The sequence below is a fragment of the Solanum lycopersicum genome, chromosome 12 (assembly GCF_036512215.1).
Source record: "Solanum lycopersicum chromosome 12, SLM_r2.1".
In the NCBI taxonomy this organism is placed as follows: domain Eukaryota; kingdom Viridiplantae; phylum Streptophyta; class Magnoliopsida; order Solanales; family Solanaceae; genus Solanum; species Solanum lycopersicum.
Window position 1 is genome coordinate 17177844 of NC_090811.1, and position 24029 is coordinate 17201872.

Here is a 24029-nt window from a genome sequence, read left to right on the forward strand (position 1 = left end):
GGATCAAGTAAAGCATAGGCATGATGTTTAAAAAATTGCAATCATATTGACAACCACATCAGGAGTAATTTATCATTCACCATGAGTTTGAAGTGCATAGAACCAATTTTCTTAGGAGAATTTGAACTCGAACTAATAGAAAAAGCTTGCATGCCCTCAATTCCTTTTGTTGTAAGCATAGGGAAATCCCTCATCTTAAGACAAATTTTAATTCAACTAAAGCAACAATCCATGCTTGCTAGGCACTTACACTCGTGCTTCTTTCAACACCTAACACAAGTACATATAGAAAATGATAATCTACGACCATTCCCTCTTTGAGGCCTAGGGTTTGACACCATATATTTTTTGAAGAAAAGAGGAGCTGACAAGAAAAAGTTTGTTAAAACTTAAGATTACCATGTCCATCATACCTTGCATGAGAAAAATTTCCGTCACTAGTTTTATCCCTGATTGTCTCCCTAGACTTTTCCTTAAGTTTCTTCTCTTCGATAAGTTGTACATGAACCATTAGATGAGAGATATACATGATATAAAGGACCATCGAGGTACCAAAAGCTTTAACAACTATTTTGGATACACCCGAAACGAGCTCGCCCATCCTTACCCTAAAATTAGAAACCATTGGTGCAACATAATTACATAGATTTGATTTCCAAAGCATATTCCCTGACACTCATACTTTCTTGAAGAAGATTGAGGAACTCAAGTTCCTTTACTTCCCCTATTTCTAGGGGAAAGAACCTACAAAAAAAGACAACCTTAGACATTTCCCAAGCAAGAGTATTCTATCTGTCATTCTCCATTGTTTCTATTGGTTGACATATTTTGAGTAGCACCTATTAGTTGATAAGCTGCCAACTCCGCCTTTTCCACCAGCATCACTACCATAATCATCACACCTTGTAAACCTCATTAATGAACTCTTGAGGAACTTTCTCAACCTTTGAACCATGAAACTCTTAATGATTCATCCTAGTAAAGTCCCCACTATAGATATCGTTGTACCCGCATTTCGGTTAAAGAGAACGTCAAACTCCCTATTGGCTTTGGATTCCATTGCTTAAGACTATACTGAAAAGCATCCCTAAACTCCGCATCAGTCACTTGCACGGTAAAAAGATAGACCAGATCTTGAGAAGCTTCTTGTTCTGCACTCCCTCATATTCCTTTTGACGTAAGCTCTTCAAGTAGCCATATCTTGTAGAGTATCAGATAAGGGTTAGGAGAGAGACTTTATAGAGATAAACTCTATTGCACAAATTAGAGTAAGGAAAGAAGTGAAGTTTCCAAAAAATCTTGTGGTCTCTCATTCATAAATGTAGCTCGCTTCACACTCATGAACAACACTCTACTCGATAAGGCTGATGAGACATTCTAAATCTTGTGCTTTGATTACCAGATTTATCAAAACCCAGGGGTACACCCTTGATGTAGCATGGCGTATAGGACCCGAAGAGACCAATACAAGCCACTAAGATTTATAATACCAGAAATAGAAACATAATAGGTGAAAGCAACATTTGAAGTAAAAGCAAAGCATAGGTCTAAAACATTTTTCTCATTATCCATCTACACTACAAGAAATTAAGGATTTAGCAACAACTTTATAGCAACAACTATATTATTGTTGGCTTATATTGATAAGTCGGAACAACTTAATTTTATTGTTGGTAGATTTTTAAATTTTCAACAACAATATTTTTGTTGTTGTCAAATATATTAGTATTGTTGCGATATTATATTGTTAATAATAATTAATATAATAAATTTTAAATATTAAAAAATTGCAACAAGGTTTTTGCAACCATGATGATATTGTTGCCCAACATAAATAATGGCAATAATTTAATTAATTTGTTGCTATCTTAAAAAATATTTGGCAACAATAATATTTTATTGTTGCTAATATATTTAATTTGACAATACATATATTGTGGCAAAATATTTTTTTTTTAGTTTTCCGCCAAAAGAATCACGGGCTTTTTTATTTTTGCCAATTTTCTTTTGCAGAAGTTCACAAATTTTTAGTTTTCTTTTCCAGAAGTAGTGCTTCTTCAGTTTTAGGGAAAACTGAAGCTAGGTTTTCTGATTCACTGAAGAAGAACGTTGTTGGCCTGGTGAAGTCTATAGGTGAGTTTTCTGAATGATTTAGTTTCTTTTCACAAAGTTTTGTTAATTCTTGCATATGATTATCTAATGATTGAGTCTCCTAGGTTATTTTCTAAGATTTCAATTGCTTTGTTAAGGTTTTTTTTTCCGTCTTTTTGCTGAGATTAGTGACAAAATTACTACTACTAGTTATTACTAGTACGATTGAGTAACAAAATTGCTAGTACTGTTATTTGGGTGTTTTTGATTTATTTATTTATGTGGTGCTGTGTGTTCCAAGGAAAAAAACAAGACTTGTTTTGTTAGCACAACAAAAGAAAAGGTGTTCTGAAATTTGAACAAAGGCCTATCTGTATCTAACATTAAGAATTGTTAGAGTTTCTTGTGTATCTGGAGGGAAACATATATAGCCATGGCAAAGTATTGACGTCAAATGGATTAAGAGACAGATACGTCAATAATTTTATACAATTCTATGATTTTCAAGACCTTCTCGGCTGTAGATTAATGTGCTTGTCTTAAAATATCAAGTATGCTTTGTTATTTATTCATTGATTAATGTGTGTGCCTTATTTTTTCTGTTATGTGCAAGATATGTTTAGTTACTATATGTTGTTGCCTTTTAAAATTTTATAGAATTCACTTTTTGACCAAATACTTGATCTAACGTTTCAGCTCCCGTTGAAAGTAGTTCACCATTATAGGTTCCCTAAGAATGCTTTGAAGACATATGGCTCGAGATAGAAGTTTAAGGTTAACTCTTCGAGTACTTCAATAACTACAAATGTGATTAGAGCTGAACATACATATTGTGGTACAGAATAGGGAATTGTGACATAGAAACTAAAAACTATTACTAAGCACACTATGATTATCGCAATCTTGATCGTCATCTTCGTCTTGTTTTGTCTCTTCTGCACATAAAAGGAATGTTTGGGTAATACCTTTATGCAGTAAGTCATTTTCAATCTTCTTACTATTGGATTTTGGTAGCAGAACATCCTCTAGTTCCAACATTGGAGGTTCTCTAAAGGTAGTACATAACCATAACATGTAAACAAACCATACAGGAGCCACTATCCAGCCTAGTAAAGTTTTTAGTTAAAACTTATATTTAGGAACTTAAAGATAGTTTGTAACAAGTAGGATACAACTAGACAACATGCCATTCCAAGTGCACTTACAGTTAAACCAATTGAAGCCTTCATTCGCAGGTGCAGAGGAACACAATCAGTGCTTTAACTACCCTTGACAAACCAAGCCCACAAAATAGACGTCCAACTAGAAGTAAGTATATCGAGTTGAAGTCATAAGCCAGTACATATAAGGTATTCCCGACAAGAAGGACCATGATGCTGCACAAAATAGGCTTCGTTTATTTTTTTATTTGACCATGAACGGAAAATACACTGAAGAGAACACATGAGCAATAACCATAGACCCAATTACAACTCCACAAAGAGTTGTTGCAGCTCCAAGACTCATACAGTAGTCATCTATTGTTGGGACTATTATGTATGTGTTAACCATATACAAGAATGTATTTGGCAAATTTAGCAGAAGTGACATCAAGTGCTATCTCTCATTTGCAGCATGATCCTCAAAAAGAGTTGGTAGTTCTTCTGGTAAATTAAGTGCATGTTTTACCAAATAATAAAGGAAATCAGTTAAATTTGTTAGTCTATTCACTACTTCATTAATAAAATCAATGATCAGGTCGTGAAAAGGCAGACCCGAGTGATCGTATATTAAAGTAAAGTTCCCTTTGTTGTCTTTGAGATTCGCAAGAAATTGTCCTCTTTTAGATATTGTATCATCCTGTTATTTCTTTCTTTCACCTTTCAACATACTCAAAGATTAAACATTATGATATAACTACTTGGAGATTAAAAACTAAACCCGCTGGTAATTTGGTATAACTAGAACAGTAGTTACTGATTCTTGATTAGTTGGCAGATTGGTTGCATTCCTTCAGCAGTGATAGAGGTAGCTTCTGTAGAGATATTTTGCAATTTTCCTACCATATAACTTATAACCCGATCAGTTTTAGTTAAGGATGCCAGGATTTAAATAGTTAAAAAGTGTTGCAACTTGGTGTCGTGAATCTTGTTTTAGTGATGAAGGCATTTGTATTCGATGTAAAAGTATTGAATAAGCTAAACAAGGTCTTCATCTCAGATTTATGGGAGATGAAATCTTAATTCAAGGCTTCCCCAATTGTATAAAGAAAGGTAATCCATCTAGTGTACAATATTCCTCCAGTGTGCCACTGCCGCTATCTGGTAAATCGTAGGGATAGGCATACCAAGAACATTACCTCAAAAACCAAGAAAACTGCCCTTCCGAAGGCCTCTCCCAAACCTGCAATCCAGATCACAATCCAAAAAAGAAAAAAGTTTCTTCCCCTACTTCGTCTTCCAGTTCCATGTCTAAATCTAACCAACTCCTATTCCTCGCCTTGTCGCTCGCCTTTTTTAATCGAGGCGCGAATCAATATAAAAAATTAAAATATTTAATTGCACATATAAATATTCAAAATTTCAATAACAATTACATATATTAGCAAATACTATAATAATTACTATAGAAGAATTAATTTTTTTCAATAAAAAAAATGGACAGCACAGTGAAAGCAGTAAGCAGTCAGCATCATTTTACAGTAAACAACGTCTCATTAGTTTTAAGGTATGGTGTCTAAAGAGGAAATTTTCTTTTCTTCTGTTAGATGAAAACATTGGTTGAATAATAAATTTTTTTAGATTAATTATACTAATATTCTTATCATGGCTTATTGTTCTACAGGGTGTAATCCTCCATAAATTGACACGGCTAATGCTAAGGTTGTTGGTGTTGGAGCAATACTACAACCTGTTTCTAGTGGTAAATAGGTGTGATCACAATTAATTTTTTTTATTTCATGTTCTTCATTACATTTTGTAATAATGTTGATGTAATACAGTTTGGTCATGTGTATGCTTGTCTGAAGATTCAGTTTACCAACTTGTTGCTTGTGCCTATGAACTTGTTATATTCTCACTTAAGATATGACATATAACTTGCCTGCATAACCATATTTACCATACTTTTATTCATGCTGTTTCTGCTATATGTTAAAGATACATTTAATATGTCCTAGTACCGTGGAAATTCAACATCTCAATCAATATGGAGAGATATATTTCTAACTCTTCTAAGTGTTTTGTATTGATAGTGAAATATTACATGTTGATTTGAATTTAAATTGATTATCTATTCTAATCTTATCTATTTTATACTCTTTTATATGAGAGGTTGTAGATATATGTCACGACCCAAACCGAGCCGCGACCGGCACCCACACTTACCCTCCTATGTGAGCGAACCAACCAATCTAAACCTTAACATTTCAATGTAATATCAACATAAAGTAATGCGGAAGACTTAAACTCATTAATAAAAATCAATTCAATAACTATTATTTCCCAAAATCTGGAAGTCATCATCACAAGAACATCTACTTCAAATTACTAAATCTAAGAGTTTCTAAGAAGCTAAAAATACATAAAAGCTAGTCCATGCCGGAACTTCAAGCCATCAAGACATGAAGAGGAAGATCCAGTCTAAGCTAGAAGCATTAGCTCAACCTGATATCCGGAGTAATGAAGACTTGCTAGAGTTACTGTTGAGTCGAAGATGACGGCACGTTTGCTGCACTCCACAAATAAACAAGAAGATCACATAAAAGTAGGGGTCAGTACAAAACACGGGTACTGAGTAGATATCATCGGCCAACTCAAAATAGAAATCAATATATACCAAGTAATATCATAAAATCAACTATGATACTCAACATGTAGCAACAGCAACTACTATATCATTAACAATTACCGTCAAGTTCACACATGAGGACTCAAGCCTCAATACCATACTCATTTGGGAATTATGTTCATTAGATTGAGTATATTAACATCTTTCAAGATTCATTATCTTTATTTCTCTTGTGTCGGTACGTGACACTCCGCTCCCTCATATTCATTAATCCTCTTGTATCGGTACGTGACACTCCGATCCCCTACTACTATGTGTCGGAAAGTGACACTCCGATCCCCTAAATCTACCTGTCGGTTCATGACACCCGATCCCCTAAATCTACGTGTCGGTTCGTGACACCCGATCCCCTAAATCTACGTGTCGGTTCGTGACACCCGATCCCCTAAATCTACGTGTCGGTTCTTGACACCCGATCCCCTAAATATACGTGTCGGTTCGTGACACCCAATCCCCTAAATCTATATGTCGGTTCATGACACCCAATCCCTTAAATCTACGTGTCGATTCGTGACACCCGATCTCCTAAATCTACGTATCGATTCGTGACACGCGATCCCCTAAATATACGTGTCGGTTCGTGACACCCGATCCCCTAAATGTCCTTCTATCAATTCATCAAGCCTTCTTTCTTACCAAGGCATCATCAATCTCATTATTTTAGTTCATCACGCCTTCTTTTATACCAAGGCCTCATAGTTACAAAGATATTAGGGTTTTGCAAGATTTGGGATTCAATAACATCATCATGCTTATTTCATCACAATCATATAATCACATTCATGCAAGCATACAATTAGGCACATAGTAGGGTTTACAATATTATCAATACATATAATTCGCTATTAAGAGTTTATTATGAATATCGTAAGAGAAACCATAACCTAACTCCACCGAAGATTAGTGATCAAGCAAGCAATTTCCCAAGCTTTGTTTCTCTTCGTTTCTCCTCTTTCTCGTTCGACTTTCTCTCTCTTTCACTTGTTCTTTATATTTTCTTTATTCAAAACCCTCTTTCTTTTACCCTAATTAGCATATAATTAAGAATAAAAGATGGAAATAATAACCCACTAATTAACTTAAAGTTACCTCTTTTAACCCCCAAGTAATTGGACTTATTAAGATTAACCCACTAACTATATAATTAAAGCAGGAATAGTCAAAAACGTCCCTTAAAACAATTGAGGAAATCTGACTCAGACTGGGATTATGCAGCCTGTGACGGCCCATCGCGCCTGCGATGGTCCGTCGTGCAGGTCGTCGCAAGATTCAGAGACTCAATTTCTACCAAAGAGTCTTTGACGGTCCATCCTGCCATTTCGTTACGAAGTTCAGAGAGTCGATTTTCAGTACCCAATTTCAGATTTTCTAAGTGTTTTGAAACGAGACCCTGCGACGGTCCGTCGTGCCCATGACGGTCCGTCGTGGGGTCCGTCACCTCAGCCTATTTTTGTAGAAATAAAATTTGCTGTTCAAAACGACTAAACAGGTCGTTACAATAGATACCAATTTACCCATCGTTCTTCCCCGAATGATCACAAGAAGGAAAACAAGGGCGAAATGGAGTACGTGAATCTGTAAACAGATGTGGGTATCTTTCTCGCATATCTGCCTCCTTCTCCCAAGTGGCTTCTTCAACGGGTCGATTCTTCCATTGAACTTTGATGGATGCAATCTCCCTTGATCTCAACTTGCGAATTTCTCTATCTAGAATGGCAACAGGTTCCTCCTCATAAGACAAATTCTCATCAAGCAACACTGAATCCCAACGGATAATGTAGTTTCCATCCCCACGGTATCTTTTCAACATCGACACATGGAGTACCGGATGCACTCCGGACAGCCCTGGAGGCAAGGCTAACTCATAAGCCACCTCCCCTACTGGCTTAAGTACTTCAAATGGACCAATATACCTTGGGCTAAGTTTACCTCGCTTACCAAACCACATCACCCCTTTCATTGGCGAAACTTTCAACAAGACTTGTTCACCCTCCATAAACGCCAAGTCTTTAACCTTCCAATCTGCATACTCTTTCTGTCTACTTTGCGCCGCTAGAAGATTTTCTTGAATAGATTTCACTTTATCTAACGATTCCCTCAGAAGGTGAGTACCCCAAGGTCTAACTTCAAATGCATCAAACCACCCAATGGGAGACCTACATTTTCTCCCATATAGTGCCTCAAATGGGGCCATATCAATGCTTGAGTGATAGCTATTGTTGTAGGAGAACTCTGCTAAGGGTAAGAAGCTATCCCACTGACCACCAAATTCTATCACACATGCACGAAGCATATCCTCCAACACTTGAATCGTTCGCTCAGACTGACCATCGATCTTAGGATGGAACGCAGTACTAAGGTCCAACCTAGTACCCAATTTCGCATGCAATGTTTTCCAAAAAATAGAAGTAAACTGCGTACCTCTATCTGATATAATGGAGAGTGGAACCCCATGCAATCGCACCATTTCCGAGATGTAAAGTTTGGCTAACTTCTCTTCATTGTAAGTCACCTTGACCGGAATGAAGTGAGCAGACTTAGTTAACCTATCAACAATTACCCAAATAGAATCAAACTTTCCCAATGTCTTTGGAAGACAAACCACGAAATCCATTGCAATCCTTTCCCACTTCCATTCAGGAATGGGCATTCTCTGAAGTGTTCCTCAAGGCCTTTGGTGTTCATACTTCACTTGTTGACAGTTTGGACATTTGGCAATAAAATCCACAATATCACGCTTCATTCTACTCCACCAAAAGTGTTGCTTTAGGTCACGGTACATCTTGGTTGCACCCGGATGTATCGAATACCTTGAACTATGAGCCTCTGTCAGAATAGTGTTGATCAAATCATCCACGCGGGGTACACATACACTTCCCTTAATCCTCAAAACGCCTTCCTCATCGATTGTCGTTTCTTTAGCCTCTCCTTGCAACACTTTATCTCAGATTCGGATCAATTTTTCATCATTAAATTGCTTTCCCTTAATCTTGTCAAGGAAGGAAGATCTTGCCTCCACACAAGCTAAAAATCCTCCCTTCTCATTTACTTCTAATCTCATAAGGTCGTTAGCCAGAATCTGAACTTCTCTAGCCAATGGGCGTCTAGAAGCTTGCAAGTGAGCTAGACTTCACATGCTTCCCACATTTCTACTTAAAGCATCCGCTACAACATTCACCTTCCCCGGATGACACAAAATAGTGATGTCGTAGTCCTTCAGTAGTTCCATCCATCTCCTCTGTCTCAAGTTCAACTCTTTCTGAGTAAAGACATATTGTAGGCTACGATGATCCGTATAGACCTCACACTTAAGCCCATATAAATAGTGTCTCCATTGATTTAATGCAAACGCTACCGCAGCCAATTTAAAATCATGAGTTGAATAGTTACGTTCCTGCACTTTTAATTGTCTTGAAGCATAAGCAATCACATTCTTCTCTTGCATTAGCACTGCACCCAAAGCCGAATAGGATGCATCACAATAGACAATGAAATTCTTACCTTCCACTGGCAAGGTGAGAATTGGTGCAGTAGTCAACAGAGTCTTGATCTTCTGAAAGCTTTTCTCACACTCATCCGACCATACAAATGGAACATTTTGCTTAGTCAAGTTCGTCAGTTGGGAAGCAATAGAGGAGAATCCCTTGACAAATCGGCGGTAGTAGCTAGCTAACCCAACAAAGCTCCTTATTTCTGACACATTAGTAGGTCTTACCCAATTCTTCACTGTCTCAATCTTAGAAGGATCCACCATCACTCCATCCTTAGAAACCACGTTCCCCAAGAAGGACACTACATCTAGCCAAAACTCACACTTAGAGAACTTGGCATAAAACTTTTTCTCCCTCAACATTTCCAATACCATTCTCAAATGCTCTTCATGTTCCTCCTTACTTTTAGAGTATATCAGTATATCATCAATAAATACGATCACAAAGAGATCCAAATATGGCTTAAAAATCCCTTTTATTAAACTCATAAACGCAGCAGGGGCATTCATAAGACCAAAAGACATCACTACAAATTTGTAATGCCCATACCTGGTTCTAAAAGCAGTCTTTGGCACATCCGTTGCCCGTATTTTCAATTGATGATAACCGGATCTCAAGTCAATCTTAGAAAAGACACAAGCACCTTGTAACTGATCGAACAAGTCATTAATGCGAGGAAGAGGATACTTGTTCTTTATGGTTACCTTGTTCAACTGCCGGTAGCCTATGCACATCCGAAAACTCCAATCCTTCTTCTTTACAAAAAAAACCGGAGCACCCCAAGGAGATGCAGTTGGTCTAATGAAGCCTTTGCTCAACAACTCTTGAAGTTGGTCTTTTAACTCTCTTAACTCTGCGGGAGCCATTCTATAAGGGGGTATCGAAATGGGGCGAGTACCCAGTTCAAGATCAATACAGAAGTCAATGTCCCTATCTGGTGGCATACCAGGAAGATCTGCGGGGAACATATCCAGAAACTCACGGACCACCGAAACCGACTCAATCGAAGGTACTTGGGTAGTGTCATCCTTGAGATGTGCCAAGAAAGCTAAACACCCTTTACTAACAATTTTCTTAGCACAAAGAAAGGAGATGATACGCACCGGATTGGAAGTGTAGTCACCCACCCACACTAACGGATCTGTCCCAGGCTTGGCTAACGTCACCGTTTTAGCATTACAATCCAAGATCGCAAATTGCGGAGAAAGCCAAGTCATACCCAGAATTACATCAAAATCAACCATTTCTAAGATAACCAAATCTACATAAGTGTTGCTCCCCACAAAGTTCACCAAACAAGACCTATATACCTTTTCAACTACCACAGACTAACCCACCGAAGTAGAAACACGAATAGGCGTATCAAGTAATTCACAATGTAAATTTAGACCATTAGAAAATGAGGAAGATACATAAGAAAATGTGGATCCATGATCAAACAATACAGAAGCCATGCAATCACAAACCAGAAGATTACCTGTGATGACAACATCAGATGTCTCCGCCTCCGATCTCCCAGGGAAAGAATAACAATGGGCCCTTTCGTTTGTTTGTCCGTTGCCCCTACCATGTTGTGATGTAGTGGCTCCAGTTTGCCCATCACCCCGGCCGTTTTGCTGACCACCATTACCTAGACCACCACGTCCTCCAGAATAACGACCTCTACCATGACCACCTCTACCTCTAGCTATTCGGGGTCTATAACTCTGCTTGGGACAATTCCTCCTAATATGTCCAGTCTCCCCACATCCATAACACTCTCTAGATTCAAGCATAGGTCTCTCACAGAAGTGTTGACTGGTCTGAGGTGGACCCCCAACTACAGTCTGTAGTGAAGACTGAATGGGTCGAACTGAGTAACCTCCGGAACCCTGTCCTCTAGAGTAAGAACCATTAAACTCACCTCCCTTTCGAAACCTCTTTGATATCGATGCCATGGTGAATTCATCTGGCTTCACTCCTTCCACCTCTACCACGAAATCTACCACTTCTTGGAAGGATTTTGCCGTAGTCGCTACCTATAAGGCTGAAATCCGCAACTCTGACCTCAACCCCTTCACATAACGACGAATCCGCTCTTGTGGATTGAAACAAAGTTGGGTGGCATATCTGGATAGTGCACGAAACTTAGCCTCATATGCATTGACCGACATCCTACCTTGCTCTAGGATCAATAACTCATCCCTTTTCCTATCCCTCAAAGTCCGGGGGATATACTTCTCCATAAAAAAGCTAGAGAATGAGGCCCAAGTCATAGGTGGTGCCTCTGTTGGTTGAACCTCAACATGTGACCGCAACCACATTTTGGCGTTCCCTTGAAACTGATAGCTCACGAACTCAACACGAAACCATTCTACTATACCCATCTTGTGTAGTAGCTCATGACAGTCAACCAGAAAATCGTAAGCATCCTCAGATTCAGCACCCTTGATGACTGGAGGATTCAATTTCCAGAACTTACTGAAAAGTTCATACTGATCATTTGTCATTATAGGCCCAGTAGTCAGACGTGGAAACATGCCTATGTCCAATGAGGCATCCATACGAGGAGGCATAGTGGCTGCATGTTGTACCTCTGAAACCGGAGGTGTTGGTGCAGAAAACCCTGGAGGGGCCTGACCCTGATCAGAAAACCCACTAAGATAAGCGAGAACCTGATTGATCATCTCTGGGGTAGGTTGGGGTGACAATTCCTCATTTTGCACTTGTTCATTCTCCCCTTCCTCACCCTCTCTTACCACTTCCTCAGTCGGTGGGGGAGTCACCACCCTAGTATCAGACGGGCTAGGTGCTCGTCCTCTTCCTCTAGAGGACATCCTCCCACGACCTCTTGCTGCTACTCTTCCTCGAGCTACAGCCCTAGTGGCTGGCTCGGAAGCTTCTTGTCTTGCCGATGTTGGTGTTGGCGTAGTTGTTGCTCTAGTTCTAACCATATGCGAAACAGAGTGAAGATGGTCAGATACCAATTTCTATCACCTAGATACCAATTGGACCCAAGTAATAGCACGAAAGAAAGAATGAAAGAATGGAATTTTCCTAAAGTCTTATAGCCACTCAAAGAAAAGTAAAGGCGTCCTCCTACTGTTCCTTAAGACTCTACTAGACTCGTTCTTGTGTGATGAGACTAACGAGCCTAATGCTCTGATACCAAGTTTGTCACGACCCAAAACTAGGCCGCGACTATCACCCACACTTACCCTCCTATGTGAGCGAACCAACCAATCTAAACCTTAACATTTCAATGTAATATCAACATAAAGTAATGCGGAAGACTTAAACTCATTAATAAAAACCCATTCAATAACTATTATTTCCCAAAATTTGGAAGTCATCATCACAAGAACATCTACTTCAAATTACTAAATCTAAGAGTTTCTAAGAAGCTAAAAATACATAAAAGCTAGTCCATGCCGGAACATCAAGGCATCAAGACATGAAGAGGAAGATCCAGTCCAAGCTAGAAGCATTAGTTCACCCTGATATCCGTAGTAATGAAGACTGGCTAGAGTTACTGTTGAGTCGAAGATGACGGCACGTTTGCTGCACTCCACAAATAAACAAGAAGAACACATAAAAGTAGGGGTCAGTACAAAACACGGGTACTGAGTAGATATCATCGGCCAACTCAAAATAGAAATCAATATATACCAAGTAATATCATAAAATCAACTATGATACTCAACATGTAGCAACAGCAAGTACTATATCATTAACAATTACCGTCAAGTTCACACATGAGGACTCAAGTCTCAATACCATACTCATTTGGGAATTATGTTCATTAGATTGAGTATATTAACATCTTTTAATATTCATTATCTTTATTTCTCTTGTGTCGGTACGTGACACTCCGCTCCCTCATATTCATTAATCCTCTTGTATTGGTACGTGACACTCCGATCCCCTACTACTATGTGTCTGAACGTGACACTCCGATCCCCTAAATCTACGTGTCGGTTCGTGACACCCGATCCTCTAAATCTACGTGTCGGTTTGTGACACACTATCCCCTAAATCTACGTGTCGGTTCGTGACACCCAATCCCCTAAATCTATGTGTCGGTTCGTGACACCCGATCCCCTAAATCTACGTGTCGGTTCATGACACCCGATCCCCTAAATCTACATGTTGGTTCGTGACACCCGATCCCCTAAATCTACGTGTCGGTTCGTGACACCCGATCCCCTCAATCTACCTGTCGGTTTGTGACACCCGATCCCCTAAATCTATGTGTCGGTTCGTGACACCCAATCCCCTAAATAAACGTGTCGGTTCTTGACACCCGATCCCCTAAATCTCCTTCTATCAATTCATCAAGCCTTCTTTCTTACCAAGGAGTCATCAATCTCATTATTTTATTTAATCACGCCTTCTTTTATACCAAGGCCTCATCATTACAAAGAGATTAGGGTTTTGCAAGATTTGGGATTCAATAACTTCATCATGCTTATTTCATCACAATCATATAATCACATTCATGCAAGCATACAATTAGGCACATAGCAGGGTTTACAATATTATCAATACATATCATTCGCTATTAAGAGTTTACTACCAATATCGTAAGAGAAACCATAACCTACCTCCACCGAAGATTAGTAATCAAGCAAGCAATTTCCCAAGCTTTGTTTCTCTTCGTTTCTCCTCTTTCTCGTTCGACTTTCTCTCTCTTTCTCTTGTTCTTTCTATTTTCTTTATTCAAAACCCTCTTTCTTTTACCCTAATTAGCATATAATTAAGAATAAAAGATGGCAATAATAACCCACTAATTAACTTAAGGTTACCTTTTTTAACCCCTAAGTAATTGGACTTATTAACATTAACCCACTAACTATATAATTAAAGCAGGAATAGTCAAAAACGTCCCTTAAAACAATTGAGGAAATACGACTCAGACTGGGATTACGCAGCGTGTGACGGCCCGTCGCACCTGCGACGGTCTGTTTTGCAGGTCGTCGCAAAATTCAGAGACTCAATTTCCACCAAAGAGTCTGTGACGGTCCGTTCATCCATTTCGTTACGAAGTTAAGAGAGTCGATTTTCAGTACTTAATTTCAGATTTTCTAAGTGTTTTGAAACGAGACCCTTCGACGGTCCGTCGTGCCCATGACTGTCCGTCGTCGGGTCCGTCGCCTCAGCCTGTTTTTCCAGAAATAAAATCTGCTGTTCAAAACGACTAAACGGGTCATTACAATATAAGAATTATTTTTCGAGATGTTCGTAGATGTACATATACAAAAAAATAATTACTGGTCTTACAAGGACTTTCAGATTTTTATATTGACCTTTTATAATATGAAGTTTTTCTCTAACATTTTCTTTATTTTTTAAAAATAAAAAATCATATAACTTTATTTTAATTGATTTTAAAATTGTTGTAGGTAAGTATATAATGGATAAAAGTTTGATACTTATTAGAAATAGCGCGTTACCACAATATTTAAATGGTGTGGAGCTATTTTTGAATTTTGCATTTTTTAATCTTGAGGATGGTGTAAGAATTCAATGTCTGTGCATAAAATGCAATAATGTTCTTTGAATAACGCGAGATGAAGTGAGAATAGATTTGTGTAGGTTTGGAATGAATCAAACATGTAAAAAGTGGATTCATCATGGAGAGCTAGATCTTTCTTCAGATGATGAAACAAATGTTAGTGAAGATTCAAGTTTAGCAAATGATGATGTTCCAATTTATAAAATGTTGCATGATATATATCATGGTGTTCCCAGCAATAGTGATGAGTTTAATGACACAACTGAGTCTCCGAACAAAGAGCCTAATACAGAAGCTAAGAGATTCTATAAGTTAATGAAAGATGCAGAAAATCGATTGTATCCAAGTTGGGAAAAGTACTCCAAACTCTCTTTTATAGTGCGTCTTTTTCAAATGAAGTGTATGCATGGATGGAGTAATACTTCATTTGACTCTTTGTTGAAATTAATTAGTGATGCTTTACCTAAAGAAAATGTGCTCCCAGATTCTATTTATGAAGTTCAAAAGATAATAAAAGATTTGGGTTTAGATTATGTGAAGATAGATGCATGCGTTAATAACTGTATCTTATATAAAAAGGAATATGTGAATCTTGAACAATGTCCTAAATGTGGTGAAAAAAGATGGACAATGAGAAAAGGAAAAGATTCCAATAGTGAAGTTGCTACGGGTAATTTGAATAACAAAAAGAAAGGAATTTCTAGAAAGATTCTTAGATACTTTCCTATTATACCTAGATTACAACGATTGTTTATGACTAAAGGAACCGCAAAAGAAATGAGGTGGCATAAGGATGAACGAGTTGATGATGGAGTGTTACAACATCCTGCTGACTCGTTGGCGTGGAAAAGTTTTGATGAAAAATATCCAAATTTTGCTTCAGATCCTCGTAGCATAAGACTTGGACTTGCTTCAGATGGTTTTAATCCTTTTGATTCAATGAGTAATTCATATAGCATGTGACCAGTTATCTTGATTCCATATAATCTTCCCCCGTGGATATGCATGAAACAATCTAATCTTTTGTTGTCTTTACTTATTCCTGGACCGAAAGGTCCTGGTACGGATATTGACGTGTATCTCCAACCTTTGGTTGATGATTTGAAATTCTTATGGGGGGATGGAATTGAGACTTATGATGCTTTTATGAAAAAAAAATTTCAATTACATGCTTCATTGTTGTGGACAATCAATGATTTTCCTGCTTATGGTATTTTATCTGGTTGGAGCACTAAAGGTAAATTAGCTTGTCCAGTTTGTCATGTGCATACTTGCTCTTCTTACTTGAAACATGGTCGAAAGCAATGTTATATGGGTCATCGTAGGTTCTTGCAGATGAATCATCCTTATCATCGAAATAAAAGTTTTTTCGATAATACAAAGGAAGAAAGAATTGCACCACATGCTTTGAATAGTGAAGATGTGCTTGTTAAAATTAATACCTCTTTGCAAAGGTCTGCTGATGACAAAACAAGAAAAAGAAAACGAGATACTGAAAGACATGATAATTGGAAAAAGAAAAGTATATTCTTTGAACTTCCATATTGGCAGACTTTATTGTTGAGACATAATTTGGATGTGATGCACATTGAAAAGAATATTAGTGAAATTGTGTTAGGTACATTGTTGGATATTGAAGGGAAAACAAAGGACACCCTGAAATCTCGATTGGACTTACAAGAAATGAAGATCAAAAAGTCCCTTCATCCCATAAAAAAGTGGGGATAAATACATACTTCCTCCAGCAAGTTATACGATGTCTAAGGCCGAAAGGATTCAATTTTGTCAGCTCATCAAAGAAGTTATGTTTCCCGATGCTTACGCTTCTAACATTAGTCGCTGTATCAAGGAAGCTAAAATTTTTGGGCTTAAAAGTCATGATCATCATGTTCTCTTTCAACGTATAGTACCACTTATCATTAAAGAAATTTTACCAAAAGATGCACATGACCCATTAATTGAATTCTCATTGTTCTTTAATGATTTGTGTTCTAAAAAGTTATCTATGGAGAAGCTAGATCAGCTAGATAAAAGCACACGAGTAACACTATGTAAATTAGAACGTGTGTTCATGCCGACGTTCTTTGATGTTATGGTTCATTTGGCAATTCTTTTGGCAAATGAGGCAAAGTTGGGTGGTCCTGTTCAATTTCGATGGATGTATTACATTGTAAGGTTGATTTCTTACTTTTTAAATCTATTCTTTTGATTTAAATTTATTTAAAAATTTAATATTTTTCTTTGTAGATTCCTACGAACCTTGAAAGGTTATGTACGCAAAAATTATCGTGTAGAAGGATCAATTGCTGAGGGTCAAATTGCAGGGGAATGCATTACATTATTCTCTAGATATTTGAGCGATATGGAAACAACGCAATATCGTCCATATAGGAATTCTAATTCTTTTAACATTGACAACAATAGCTTATCTATATTTAATTGTCATGGTAAACCACTAGCAGGGGGTTCCTGGACTAATTTGAATACTTTAGAAATCAATCAGGCTCATTTTTACATTCTCCAAAATTGTGAGAAAGTTAGACCTTGGATTGAGTAAGATATGGTTTACCTTTAAATCAATTTCTTACAAACACTTAACAATTATGTCTAATTTTTTTATTTGTTTAAAATCTCCACAAGTATAGGGAACATCTAGAAATTTTAACAAAGGAGAATAATAAAAATGTAGCAAAGAGACACAAGGAGGAATTTCCTTTATGGTTTGAAAAAAAGGTAAAATCATTCATTTGGTGATTTGCATATTTATTCTTTTAAATAACATTAATATTATTTGTGATTTTGTAATTAAAATACTACATGTGATACATTTAAAGGAAAATGGTGATAACCGAATTACTGAAGAATTACTAATTTTGGCAAGAACTCCAGATCCTCGAGTTTTTTGTTATAGCGGATATATCTTGAATGGTTCTCGATTTCGAACAATGGAATCTGAGCTAGCTTTGAAAACTCAAAATAGTAGTGTGGTTGTGAAGAGTGATGAACATACAGGAAATATTGATTATTTTGGAAGGATAAGAAGAATTTTAGAGATCCAATATATGAACAATAAATCCGTTATGTTATTTCAATGTGATTGGTTTGAAGTTCCTCCTCAAGGTCGTAGTCAAAGTAGAGGTTACAAAAAAGATGAATATGGATTTGTCTGTGTAGATATAACACGACTTCATTACACCAGTTATCCATTCATTCTAGGTTCACAGGCTCAATCAGTGTATTATGTGAAACATGGTCAAAGTGAAAAATGGCATCAGTGATAAGGGTAAGACCACGACATTTGTATGATCTTCCCAATCAAAAAGATGAAATGGAACAATATCAATTGATTGACTTAGTTGAAAAAGGAGAAACAATTCAAGAAGTAGAGTTGGAGCATGATAACATCAGAATAGAAAGAGAAGATATTGATGGAGTGAGTGTTGAAGCACCTCTAAATAACGAGGAAGCAGCCGACTTAGTAGTTATAGATGATATTGATCACGAAAATGTAGATGACTTCAGTGATTCTGAAATAGATGAAGATACTAGTGAATACGATTAAGTTGAGGATGATGATTGGTTTTGATTTTCAACTTGTCATCAAGATAAAAATTTTTTGAATAAGTTTGTTCATAGAAGCTTTGTTTTTCACTTACCGAAACAATTAATTTCTATTTTCTATTTTTCGCATATCTCTTTATATTTATTCTTAGAAATTTTACTTGTTTCTCTTAATTTTTGAACATTATTTTATCACTTTATTATTTTGGCATTGCTTTTGTTTGTTAATTGCAGCCAACCATGATGAAAAATATGCATATTTCTAATGATAATGAAACTACTGATGTAAGTGCAATCCCCGCTCCAGGTAAACTTATCCATTTGTTAAATTGTATTTTATTCAAAATATCTAGATAATATATGTTTTATTTACATATATTTTCATATCTTTATGTATTTTTGAAGAAAAAAAAATCAAGGGAAGAGGAAAGACAACAAGGATTTCAACCCAAAAGAAACATAAGGAAAATGACAATGGAAAGTTGAAGGTGATCATTCCACCAGATCGAACAGTTGCAGTAGGTCCTGGAGCTAAAGATTTTATTACCGAGCTCTCTGTGAAAGTTCTCCATAATGCTAGACATGATGTGAAGAATTGGAAGGGAGTTCCTGATCTAGCAAAGAATAGAATTGTTGCTTATATGCTGGTAATGTTCTTTTCTCTTTATAATTTTTTTTTTGGTTGAAATAGTAAATGGTTAGTTATGATATCTCTTATTATGTAGTTCTCTGCCTCTTTTATCTCGTCAAGAAGCTCAGCTATTTGGCTTTCTTTTGTATTATAATTGATGGATAGACAAAGCATGAATAATTAGTTGTGTTCTCTGTCGTTATCTTTTGTTGAAATGGTAAATTTTTCATAGTGGTGTTTATTATTTTCTAGGTCTCTGTATCTTTTTGTTGTTGTTGTTGGTAATGTCCAGTAATAGTATTTCTGGTGATGTAATCCTCCCCTCCAGGGACTTGTGGCTTCCCCTTAACTGCCAGGTATGGTGCTTCTCCCCTTTGTATTAAGGATGCTAGTCAATGCTTCTCCAACTAGTTACTTTTTCTGTACATGTGATGTGTTGTACTATTACCTAAATCTTTTACCTTTCTCGTTTTATCTCATATCCTACTTAATAATTTTCATGATGTGGTTTTTTTTTTTGAATCCACAAAATCAAGTGTTCATTTAACTATATATAGAAAGGACACTTAGAAACTTATCAACTAGCTCCAGAATCAAGGACGTGTAGCAGAAAATGTAGACTTATTGCCTTATCAGTTTGATGTGTGCCTGGGATGAAGAACTGAAATATATAGGACTGTTAAGCAGACAGCCAGCTGAGTGATCCCATAGAAAATGCAATCAGGCTCGCTGCATGACACTGAAGACTCTTGAAGAAATGCTTTAAACTCATTTGAATTGTCATTGCATCTCCTCTATCAATTGTTATTCTTGTCTTTGACTGAGTACTCAAATGTTGTTCATCTATTGGACTATGTGTTTGTTCTCCTTTTACTAACAGCTTTCGAAACTCAACGCCAAATGTGATTAGGATGGTAGAAACTTGTTGGGAGAATGAGGAGAGGAGTTTTTTTACAAGCTTGATTAGTATATGGTTAGGGGTTTTCTTTCCACCAGGAACTCTACTGTCACTTGGAACTAATTAGTTATTTATATTGTTTTGATTACAGGACACCTTTCAGCTTTCGAACATACAACACAATCGTGATACCATTCTTCAAACAGCAAAAAATTTATATCAATATCGTCGGAGCAGACATCATGATCACTTTAAGAAATTTTCTACAAAAGAGGAGAGTCTACAAAATATACCAACAGATGGTAATGAAACTGAATGGAAATTCTTGGTAGACTACTTCAGCTCTGATGAATTTAAGGTAGTTAAAAGTGAAAATTTCAACCTTTTATATTTTTTGATGTATTTTTTTACTTCTTATATATTCATATCAAAATAAATTTCTTAACTTTAAATTAATGCAGAAAATGAGTGAAAGAAACAAAATAACAAGGCAAAACAAGAAGTGAATCATATTTGCTGGAGAAAAACTTTTCAAGCGGTGTCTTATGAAGCGGTGAGATATATGTCTTTCTTTTGATCGATTATTCTTACAATTTGAACAATAACATAATTTCATTTGTTTTGACAGAGGAATACAACCACTGGAAAAGAGCCAAATTTTCAAAAACTTTGGGAAATAACTCACATGAAGCCAAATGGGCAATGGGTTACTAGTGCTTCTGCTGAAGTCAATGTACTTTGTCTTTAACCTTTATTAATAGAGTGAGTTTATTTAAATTATATGAAGAATTAATGTTTGTATAACCTTTTTTGTAGGACAAAGTGAAAGACGTTATTGCTGAAAAAATTCAAGATATTGACGAGGGTACCGATGTGGATCCTATTATTAATGCTGCATTTGTGCAAATAATGGCAGAAAAATCAAAGTACATTCTTGGTAAAGGATCTGGAATTAAGTCAGCAAGTAGAATATCTAGAAATGAAATTCAAGAACAACTTCGAGCACAACAAAAGGAAGCAGAAGAAGAACGCTATAAACGAGAGAGTGTAGAGATCAAACTAATGGAAGTTAAGAATCAACTTGAAGAGGAGGGAAAGAACCGAGAAGTAATGGAATTTCGTTTAGTGCATGACCAAAAATTGTTAAAAGAGAGCATGATGGCGCTAGTATCTCATTTGAAGAATCCCAAGGTATTTATTTATAGTATACATCACTAAATTAGTAGATGTTTCATCGCTACATAATTTTTTTAACTCTCACTATACATATTCACCTCTTCCTCATTCTATTCTTCTTTTATCGACATACTAAGTTATTAATTTGTACCATATTTAACAGAATGACCTTCCTGCTTCAATTTTCAATATCTTTACAACTTCAACTACTTCTAATGAGACAAGTTCTACATGTCTAATGAATAACAATTGGGTAAGTAATTTTTATTTAAATTATTTATCTTTTTAGTAAATGTAACAATTAGGAGTATTTAGTAGGTATTAGTACAACTTTTGTTTGGGCTAGTAATACATCTCCTTATGTTAGTTATATATCAATGCATATCCTTCAATCATTTTAATTAAATCAAAAAAATACAATTTTGATATATATTTACTTAAAGCTTATAATCTTTATGTTGGTGAGCAATTGCAGGAAGATTTACATGTAAAGAAAAATCAAGAATCACAGATGCAGAAAGAGTTGGATAACTTGAAAGACGTCTTGAATTTTGAGAAGCAAAACTTAGAAATGGCTATTTATGATTGTGATAAATTCAATACATTGTGCAATGAAAAAGATGTAGAGCTTAAGGTATTATTTAAATGTGATACAATTTGATTTATCAAGGGGACAATCGTTCATTTTATTGCGCCATTCTTTAATTTATAGGCTGCCCTAACAGAGAAGCGAAACTTAGAAATGCGGCTTCCAAAGTTGAGTTCTCAAGGTTCAAAGAAAACTACTCCGAAAGAATTGGCCGACGCAAATAATCAGGTAATGCTAAAAACTATTATTTGGCCTTTATATTTTATCCAGAATAGTATTCATAAAATACAAACTCATGTGACTTCACTAATTACAGGTCTTTGATAAGATCCATGAAGAGTTGAAAGCTTGTTGTATGTTGCGTACCGCAGAAGAAACAAAAAAGAGGCTTTTGAGTGAAAAATCATCACTTGAGGAAAAAATTGTAGAGATTAAAAAGAAGAAATCAAGTGAGGTATGTTTCCTAAATATCTCTTGTTTCAATCCCAGCTCTAAGAGTTAAGTCATACTACACTGCCTTCTCCCATACATAGTTTATGTTAATTACAATATTTAATACTAGAAAATTGCAATGAGTTGAAAGATTTATGAGATATTGGTAATCTTTGTAATTTTCAATTTCTTGATCGTGATAATACAAGGTTACATTGTCTGTCGTAGGAATGCACCATTTTACAAATACAAGGCTATTAAATATGTCTTCATCTTATTTGGAGTAGTATATACCAAGAAATATTAGAGAAATTCTCTAGCTTTGAAATTATAAATATGACGGATGGTTATATTCGACACTTTTGATGAGATATTGTCTGCATCTGATTTGGAGAGTAGTATGCCAACAGGAAGTTGATTATGAAAAAAAATAGTTATTAAAATCCCTACACATAGAGAGTTGTTCTTGTGTTTTCACATTTAGCTATTTTCTCTTTTTGAACTCAATTAATGCTCTTGGTCTGTTTTTATAAGAAGGGAATAAGGAAGTCTTTTAGAATCTGGAAACTGTTAAAAAATTTATTACTAAAGGAGATTAAGATTAATTTTGACATCTTTTTGTTCATATGACATTCTTGGGGTTGAAGGAAGTGAACAGATGATCCTTTGCCAAATCTGGGAAATCTCACTCTCTTCCGTTACAATTTATAGAATTAATCTGATTTTTATGTGACATTCTTGGGGTTGAAGAAATTAAGTGAACAGATTGTTCTTTGCCAAATCTGAAAAATCTCGCTCTCTTATTTATACAAGTTACAAAGTGTCTCTAATTTTGGTCATTTTCAATTGAAATAATTAAAGAAACTAAGGAGATTTATCATGAAATTAAACTGTGTTTGGGTGTATTATTGAGTGTATTGATGTGAATATCTCTGTTCTTTTAGATTTATATTTGTGTATTTTATAGCTTGCTTTATCAAATTATAATTATATTTATCTTTTATTTGCAGGATGAACATGCATAATTGAACCATTGCTTCAATACAAGTACTATTGGAAGATTGGACAATTCAAAAGTTATAACTAGCTAGTAGGATTAAAATATAACTAATGACTTACTTATTATTTTCTACTAAAAGTACAAACACATCTATAAGTATTTAGTTCTTTGGATATCAATCTTCATCATATTGACCTTTTCAAATTTATATTATTCTTAATATTATTTTGTGAAGAAGTTTCTAAAAGAAACATGTATTGTGTATATACAGGCTATTCACAAATTGTTGCTAAAAGTGTAGAAAATATTTGTATAAAATTTAGAAAAAGAAAATGTGTATTATTTATGTAGCAACAACTCACAAATTGTTGCTAAATGTATAGAAAAATATGTTTATTGCAACAAAATTATTGATGCTAAAAAGCCTTCCTAACACATTACTAACTAACTTTTTGTCTTTTTTTTACAACAACTAACCTTGTTGGTAAAAAAATAATTTTTGGCAACACTATATTTTGTTGCAAAAGTTTTTATAAGCAACAACTGTAGTCATTTAAGGCAACAATTATTTTTGTTGCAATAAGTAAGTTTTGACATCAATATATTATGTTGTTGCAAAAACTTTTCGCATCAGCGTTTATTGCATAAGTATTTAGTTCTTTGGATATCAATCTTCATCATATTGACCTTTTCAAATTTATATTATTCTTAATATTATTTTGTGAAGAAGTTTCTAAAAGAAACATGTATTGTGTATATACAGGCTATTCACAAATTGTTGCTAAAAGTGTAGAAAATATTTGTATAAAATTTAGAAAAAGAAAATGTGTATTATTTA

At 35.7% G+C, this 24029-nt stretch overlaps 2 protein-coding genes across 4 annotated transcripts; both read left to right on the top strand.

The window, feature by feature from the left end:
- The first annotated feature begins 1957 nt into the window (after positions 1–1957).
- LOC101244754 (kinesin-like protein KIN-14E) lies at positions 1958–23538 on the top strand. Of its 3 annotated transcripts, XM_069292530.1 has the most exons (13): positions 1958–2133; positions 4915–5000; positions 18700–18772; positions 18871–19112; positions 20146–20352; positions 20456–20547; positions 20623–20727; positions 20811–21185; positions 21334–21423; positions 21646–21804; positions 21883–21987; positions 22076–22213; positions 23202–23538. In XM_069292530.1, exons 7-13 carry the CDS (start codon positions 20680–20682, stop codon positions 23214–23216), a joined length of 930 nt encoding a protein of 309 aa, XP_069148631.1. In that variant the 5' UTR covers positions 1958–2133; positions 4915–5000; positions 18700–18772; positions 18871–19112; positions 20146–20352; positions 20456–20547; positions 20623–20679; the 3' UTR covers positions 23217–23538. The 3 variants fall into 3 exon arrangements, with proteins under 3 accessions (XP_069148631.1, XP_010314577.1, XP_069148632.1); XM_010316275.4 differs by lacking the exons at positions 1958–2133; positions 4915–5000 and having other exon boundaries at positions 18635–18772; XM_069292531.1 differs by lacking the exons at positions 1958–2133; positions 4915–5000; positions 18700–18772; positions 18871–19112; positions 21334–21423 and having other exon boundaries at positions 20213–20352.
- Positions 14992–16632, top strand: LOC101244468 (uncharacterized). Its single transcript, XM_004252659.2, has 2 exons — positions 14992–15847; positions 15959–16632. The coding sequence occupies exons 1-2, from the start codon at positions 14992–14994 to the stop codon at positions 16630–16632; spliced, it is 1530 nt and encodes a 509-aa protein (XP_004252707.2).
- Positions 23539–24029: the final 491 nt, after the last annotated feature.